Source organism: Enhydra lutris, unplaced genomic scaffold (assembly GCF_002288905.1).
Source record: "Enhydra lutris kenyoni isolate GAN:26980312 unplaced genomic scaffold, ASM228890v2 scaffoldscaffold21, whole genome shotgun sequence".
In the NCBI taxonomy this organism is placed as follows: domain Eukaryota; kingdom Metazoa; phylum Chordata; class Mammalia; order Carnivora; family Mustelidae; genus Enhydra; species Enhydra lutris.
Genome location: NW_019154105.1, coordinates 68,584,548 through 68,591,563, shown reverse-complemented (window position 1 = coordinate 68,591,563; position 7,016 = coordinate 68,584,548). Strand labels below are relative to the sequence as shown.

The 7,016-nt window shown below is 52.3% G+C and overlaps 1 protein-coding gene across 1 annotated transcript in view; it reads left to right on the top strand.

Moving 5' to 3' along the window:
- LOC111149264 (nuclear receptor binding SET domain protein 2) overlaps positions 1-6,926 on the top strand; it is a 93,071-nt gene extending 86,145 nt beyond the window's left edge. Inside the window, exons 19-22 of the mRNA XM_022506229.1 lie at positions 875-1,016; positions 1,238-1,344; positions 2,249-2,453; positions 3,353-6,926. Coding sequence (XP_022361937.1) covers positions 875-1,016; positions 1,238-1,344; positions 2,249-2,453; positions 3,353-3,624 — 726 coding nt within the window. The 3' untranslated portion in view covers positions 3,625-6,926. The remainder of the gene's footprint in view (positions 1-874; positions 1,017-1,237; positions 1,345-2,248; positions 2,454-3,352) is intronic.
- Positions 6,927-7,016: the final 90 nt, after the last annotated feature.

Sequence of the window (7,016 nt, the reverse complement as noted above, 5' to 3'; positions counted from 1 at the left end):
TGTGTGTGTGTGTGTGTGTGTGTGTGTGTGTGTGTGTGTGTGTGTGTGTACACGTTTGGGTGCCCTGTTCAGACACAACTTTGCACTTTGTGTCATGACCGTCGTATTTGATGTGCCTAATTTTAAGTGCCCTCCTGCCCGGTGAGACATTTCTTATCTCGACTGCCCCCGTGGCCTGGGGACCCCTTGTGCAGCCGGCCGATGACTGTTAGGCTCCACTCTCCCTGTTGCTGGTGATGAACACATCCTTGTACTCAGGGGCATGGGCACACTGGCGGGTTTGGCACCAGGGCAGGGCCGCAGTGTCTTCACTTTTGTCGGCTTGCTTTCTCCAAACTGTCCCTGTCGGCCTGGGGCTGGGCCCTGTGTCTTGGCCAAGGGTCCTTTCGTGGCTTGAGATCAGGTGGTGGTGGAGTTTGCTCTTCCGTCAGCTGCTTAAGGAAGTGGATACCTTTCTAGATTGCGCCCGTCTGGGTTTGATCTTGGGGCGTTGCTTGTTCATATCCTTTGTCCATTTTGGAACTGGGCTCCTCTTTTTCTTGTCAGTGAATGTGTTTCCGTTGTCTGTGGATGTTGACCTTCACGTGTCTCCCGGCTCCTCCTCTGTCATGTGATGGGTGGTATTGGGGAGCCAGCACTCACTGGGGCTTGGTCCTCTCCATGTGGTCCTGACCTGCCCCCTGTGAGTGAGAGAAACAGGACTGGTTTGGGGGTGTCCTGTCCGAGTGGACATGGGAGACCACGGTTTCCAGGACAACATTGCTGTCCAGCAGGGGTTAAAACAGTGAAAGTTGCCTTCAAATGAGGCCATGATGGCTGAGCGCCATGTGCCTGCGTGTTCTAGTGCTGTTGACTCTCCAGTCGTACTTTACAGGACCGCATCATTGACGCTGGCCCCAAAGGAAACTATTCCCGGTTTATGAACCATAGCTGCCAGCCCAACTGTGAGACCCTCAAGTGGACAGTGAATGGTGACACACGTGTGGGCCTGTTCGCGGTGTGTGACATTCCAGCAGGTACGTCGTGGCCAGGGCAAGGCAGTCCTGGAGCAGCCCTGAGACTCGCCGGGGGTTGGGGTGGTGGGGGCTCTGCAGGTGGCTTTGTTCCCAGCGTCTGTCTCACCGAGCAAACATGGAGAGCTGTGAGGGCACGGGAGTGTGTTCTGTGGACCTGGCAGAGGCTTTTGCCTTGACAAAGAGCTCAGTATTTCCAGTGCTGTGTGTCTCTTGCCACCTAGGGACAGAGCTGACCTTCAACTACAACCTGGATTGTTTGGGTAACGAGAAAACAGTCTGTCGGTGTGGAGCCTCCAACTGCAGCGGGTTCCTCGGGGACAGACCAAAGGTAAAGGCATGGCTCCCATCGTCCCCAGCGGACATCAGCATTTCTGACGTCTGAGCACATCCCTCTTAGTGAAAAGTGGCTTCTTCTGAGTTGACTTGTTGCTCTGACAGGTGGGAGGGGGTCCCCACAGGGTATGGGCACAGATGGCCGCAGGCTGCAGGGAGGCCAAGGGCCTATCAGGGGAGTGTGCCAGGGCTGGAAAGTCCCACAGGCTGGGGTGTGAATGGATCTGCTCGAGGCCAGAAACCTGAAACCAGAGTGTGCACTCCCTCCCAGCGCTCTCCCAGCTTCTGGTGGTTTCCAGCAGCCCTTGGCATTCCTCACCTTTGCTGTGTTCTTCACGGGGCCTGCTCCCTGTTCTGGGTCTCTTCTGCTTCCTCTCGGGACCCCCTACCCCAGTGTGACCTCACCCTAACTTAGGTACAAGTAAGGTCCCATTCTGAGATTCCAGGAAAGGTCACGATTCCCTGCCTCATCGTGCCATACAGCACCTGGCCCCTAAGGTATTGGTGACCCCAGGCATGGGGCCCTGAGCTGGGCGTCTGTGTCAGTGTCTGCTGCTTCAACCGGGGAATGATTTCCTCTTACTCATAATGCAGTTACTACTAGAAAGAGCCAAGGATGCACCCCATCGGGGCAGGAGCAGGTCGGGATGGCCGCTATGAGGTACTGCAGTGGGAGACTTTTGGCAAAGCTGCTTTTACTTTCTGTGCTCAACTGTATTTCCATTTAGCGAGATGGGTGGCATTCCCGGGTATGTGTCCTGTCCCCATTTTCTGTCCTTTTGGTGTGAGAGCGTCTCCAAAGGCCTCTGGAGCCCCTGCACGTCCACTCCTGCACTTTGCAGTTCATTCTGGCTCCGTCCATGCAGTTCTTTCAAGGAAACTGCACTTTCTTTTTCTAGACGTCAACATCTCTCTCTTCAGAGGAAAAGGGCAAAAAGACCAAGAAAAGAACTAGGAGGCGGAGAACCAGAGGTGAAGGGAAGAAGGAATCCGAGGACGAGTGTTTCCGCTGTGGGGATGGTGGCCAGTTGGTGCTGTGTGACCGCAAGTCCTGCACTAAGGCCTACCACCTGTCGTGCCTGGGCCTGGGCAAGCGGCCCTTCGGTGGGTGAGCGGGTCCCCTGGTGGCCTTCGGGGGTCCCTGTCCACGGCTCTCCTCTCCCGGTCACTGATTCATTGGTGACTCAGGTCATGAGGCCCAGCCCAGGTTTGCAGCTGCCCAGCGCAGAGGCCACGCCAGAGCTGGTGGCGTGGGAGGAGGGGACAGGCCAGGAGGGTCAAGCAGCGGCCTCTGCCTTGCACTTTCAGCCTCGTTTCAGAGAGATTACAGGTGCCTCTGTGAAAATATTCACTGGGATCTTAGAAGAAAAACAGGCTCTTAGCCAGAAAAACTGAAGTTATAAAAGGAAAAGTCCAACATGTTTAAGTATAAAAGAAAAGCATGGGGTTGCCTGGGTGACTCAGTTGGTTGAGCAACTGCCTTCGGCTCAGGTCATGATCCCGGGGTCCCCCTCAGCAGGGAGTCTGCTTCTCCCTCTGACCCTCTTCCTTCTCTTCTCCCTCTGACCCTCTCCCTTCTCATGTTCTTTCTCTCTCGCAAATAAATAAAATCTTTTAAAAAAATTAAAAGAAAAAAAAAGCATGATTTCATAGGCAAATGGGAGAGAAACCTGTTTGCTGGAGGTGTGATAGTGACCCCTACACATGAGTGCCAGAAGGATCATGGGTCCAGGCCACAGCAAGGTCACAGAAGCTAGCCACACGTGTGCAGGGCGGTGGCCTGGGATTCGGGGATGCGGGTGCCCCCTGTCAGGCCCGCCTGCCAGGCCTGTGAGTGCCCACCTTCCTTTCGCTTTACATTTTCACAGCTCCGTAGGAAGCAGTGTCTTGTCTTAGTCTGTGTCTGTCTCACCAGATAGTTTTAAAATTGGTTTCCAACCATGAAGATGTTAGACGTTGTTAGGGTTCCATCGCTTCTGCTAATTTGTTGTGTTTCATTGCAGGAAAGTGGGAATGTCCTTGGCATCATTGTGACGTGTGTGGCAAACCTTCCACTTTGTTTTGCCACTTTTGCCCCAATTCGTTTTGCAAGGAACACCAGGAGGGGACGGCCTTCAGCTCCACCCAGGATGGGCGGTCGTGCTGCTGTGAGCATGACTTGGGGGCAGAGTCGGCTCGAAGTGTCAAGACTGAGAAACCCTTTCCAGAACCCACCAAGTCCAAGGGGAAAAGGAAGAAAAGGAGGTGCTGGCGGAGGGTCACAGAAGGCAAATAGCGCCAGGCGGCGGCTTGGCCAGATCCAGGGCTAGAGGGCCACACCGGGGACTGGCCCAGAGGACCCAGCTTGAAGCCGCTACGTCAGCCGCGTAGGCCTCCTGTGGGGGGAGCACCTGTCCACCACTGAGCCATCCTCAGCAGCGCCCGCTGCGTCTGCACTGATGACCCATCTGAGCCGCGAGGTTCAGAAGGTTCCTGGACAAACAAGCCTTACTACACAGCATTACAGCTACACTTGAATTTCTGAGAATGTCAAGGTCTCCTCCCACTCTATTTTTGTAGGTTAAAGTTATAATTGAAAATTAATTGGCATATGAAATGTTTTTATCTCACCCGAAATGTAGAGAGTAGTATTTTTCTAAAGGATCACTATTATCTCTTTGATCTTAACAATGTTACTTGGCCTGCTTACCTGTCTTCATCACTCAGGAGAGACCAGGGTGGGGCCTGGGCGAGGACTCAGACCCTGGATTCCTTGGAAACCATGACTTTGATCATTATTTTGCTCTTATGAAACAGCTGTATGATTTTTTTTTTTATATACTAATGTGAAATTTTTTCTCAAAATGCTTCTTTTCCATCCTAGTGAGAAGCCGGCCCCAGGAGCGGTGATAGTGACATAGTGTGTGTGTCAGGTGCCCCTGTAGTTCATTCCGATGCGCATCTGGACTGAGTGTGGGGTCTGTGCCGCTCGGCCTCTCCCGACCAGGCCTGTCTCCTAAACGTACTCGGTTCTTACCAACGTTTAGGGGAAGACTTTGTATATTTTTTTCATTTGGCTTTTCTTTACCAGTTTCTGGCTTTTATTCTCAATATATTTTTGCTAAACTTGTTTCACAAATTACCACCGACTGAAATGTGTATTTACTGGTGCGGCCCCAAGTTGTCCCAGCAAAAGGTACACTACTCGGTAGGGGTGTAGCCCCGTGGTGAGTTTGTGTAAAGTGAGGAGTTCGTGGAGATGGCTCTGTAGGAGCTCTGTTCCGCCCTGTGGCACCGCAGGTGACTGTCGAGAGCAGGGCAGGTGCTCCCCACCCCGGGGACCCAGTGCACACGGGAGACAATGCATTTCCGAAACAATGTTCTTTCAGGGTCTGAGGAGAGACCCAGGGTTTAGAGCTAGTTACTGCCGTTGAATCACACTTGTGGGTCTGTTCATGGGAAACGTGCTCAGCCAGGACACTGTGGAAAAACGCTTGCGCCGGGGCTCCGGGCCTGCATGACCAGCACAGCAGCAGGCAGGCGTCTGCCCTGAGTTCCCCCGGGAGATGGCCACTAACTCTCACTCAGTAGAAGGCCCAGCCCCGCAAAGTGAGAAGCTGCTGGGAATACAAGTTGGCTTTTCTTTTGAAGTTCCTCTTGACTGTGGGGAGTCCAGAGCACCCTGATGATGGGGGCCTGCAGTCTCTGTGCACTGCTTGCAATGGGAGGGAAGGGAATATTCAGCAGCAGATGCTTTTTCTGGCTCTTTCTTCTTAAGATAACCTAAGGAGGACATGTATCCTGCAGAGACATGCACATAGCCCTTCCTGAAAACCACTCCTGAGGTCTCCTGCTCCTTCCTTTTGTTGTCTCTGCCTTGCACAGTTGTGGGATGTCCTTGGACCCAGATCCCTGTTCACTGCTTCTCTGTGGTTCTGTGACACGAGCTCTTGGGTGCGGTGCTCTCTGCCAGGCTCTGAGCACAGGGAAGAATCTGCTTCTGGTGAGGCTCCCTGGTGTCTGCAGGTCCCCCCAGCACTAAGAGCAGAGTTTTACCAACTGTGGCCGTCCCTTTGGCACCTCTCCTTACCGCCATCCTGGAGAAAGGAGCCATACACGGCAACCCAGGAGACATGGGAGCTTGGTCATCAGTTGACTCCTGCATGTGGCTCAGGTGGCCTCTGGAAATGCACTTGCTTTGGTAAGACACGGGGACTAGTGTGTGTGGGGGGCTTCCATTTAGAACTCTAATTTTTCTCAAATCCTAAGAAAATACTGGATCGATTATAGATTTATGCTCATTCCCAGAACAACTTGGAAGGTTCCAGTGACAGGCCCAGAGGTGCTCCTCCACTCGCGGGTTCTGGGCCAGGGCCTGAGGCTGTGGGGGCCTCTCTTCAGAGCCTGGGGCCTGGGGTGCAGGTCACATGCCTCACTTGTTTCCCACTAGCAAAGGGGCTTCTGCGTTAGTCACACCATCAGACTGGGCTCGCAGTGCACTTTGGGAAGCAGATTAACTTATTTTTGTATTTGATGGAGTAAAATCTTGTGATTTTTGAGTCACTTTGATATTTTCAAATTCTTCTACAATCTTTCTGAAGGAAATACTGGAAAAATTTTAAATATGGTTATCCTCTTTCCAAAAACTGTTGAACTAATGAGCAAATAACACTAACTTTGAAAATCTCTAGAAAACTGGTTTATGAATCTGAGCACAAGGCTTCCTGTGGGGGCTGATGCGCTCAACTGAGTCTGAGGGAGAGCTCAATTCGGGGGAGTTGGTCTTTCTGAGTGTCCCCTTCAGTCCTTTGTCATGACCGTGAAGCAGAAACAAAATGAAAATTGCCCCAACATCTCCTGATTCCCCAGCATCAGGAATGGCCGGCACCGCAGCCCTGGCAAGTGAGGTCATGCCCGTCCACACCAGCATGTTTCCGGGTGTGGGGCCCAGGGACGTGTCCACCCTGGCACTCATGACATGCAACCACTATGGGGAATCGAGTGTGGTGCCCATAACACATGGGAGACTGTCTGCCCTGTCCTGTGAGGAACCGCATGCGACACCCCACCTCCCGGGCCTCCCACATGCTCAGGTCCGTGCCTCAGATGCCTCTCAAGTTCTGATCCTGACGTACAAACCACAGGGGGTGCAGTGCCCACCTTCCAGAACTACCGTATTTCCAGGAATTACAGATAGCCTGTTTGATGAAAATTAACACAAATGACTGTTGCCAATTTCTTGATCCTCCGAACAGCAGTGTTGGGCGTTAGTCACTAGAGTGAATTGCTGTCACGGGCGTCGTGGTGTCCGCCGTACCCTGTTGAGATGTGAAATGCCCTGTCAGAAATTACACACGAACTGAAGTGTGCCTGTCGGTGTTCGCTGGTTCCTACAGGATGAGGTCGGGCTCCTTTCAGGAACACTCTGCGCTCTCACCGGTCTGCACAGACTTAAAAACTTGAAATTCCTTCTGGGGGGTAACAGACTGAACTGTAGACGTGAGAACTGCCAGTCAGGGGAAAATAGCATTTAAAGTGGCACGTTGTGTTTGAAAAACTGTATATGAGTATTTTTGTATTAAAAATTTTTTTAAAGGCTTTCTTTCTTGAACTTATTTTATATGGGATTGCATTTTGAAGTTTGGGGCTTTTCCCCACTTTTCTAGTTCCTTTAGCGTCTGGCACAGC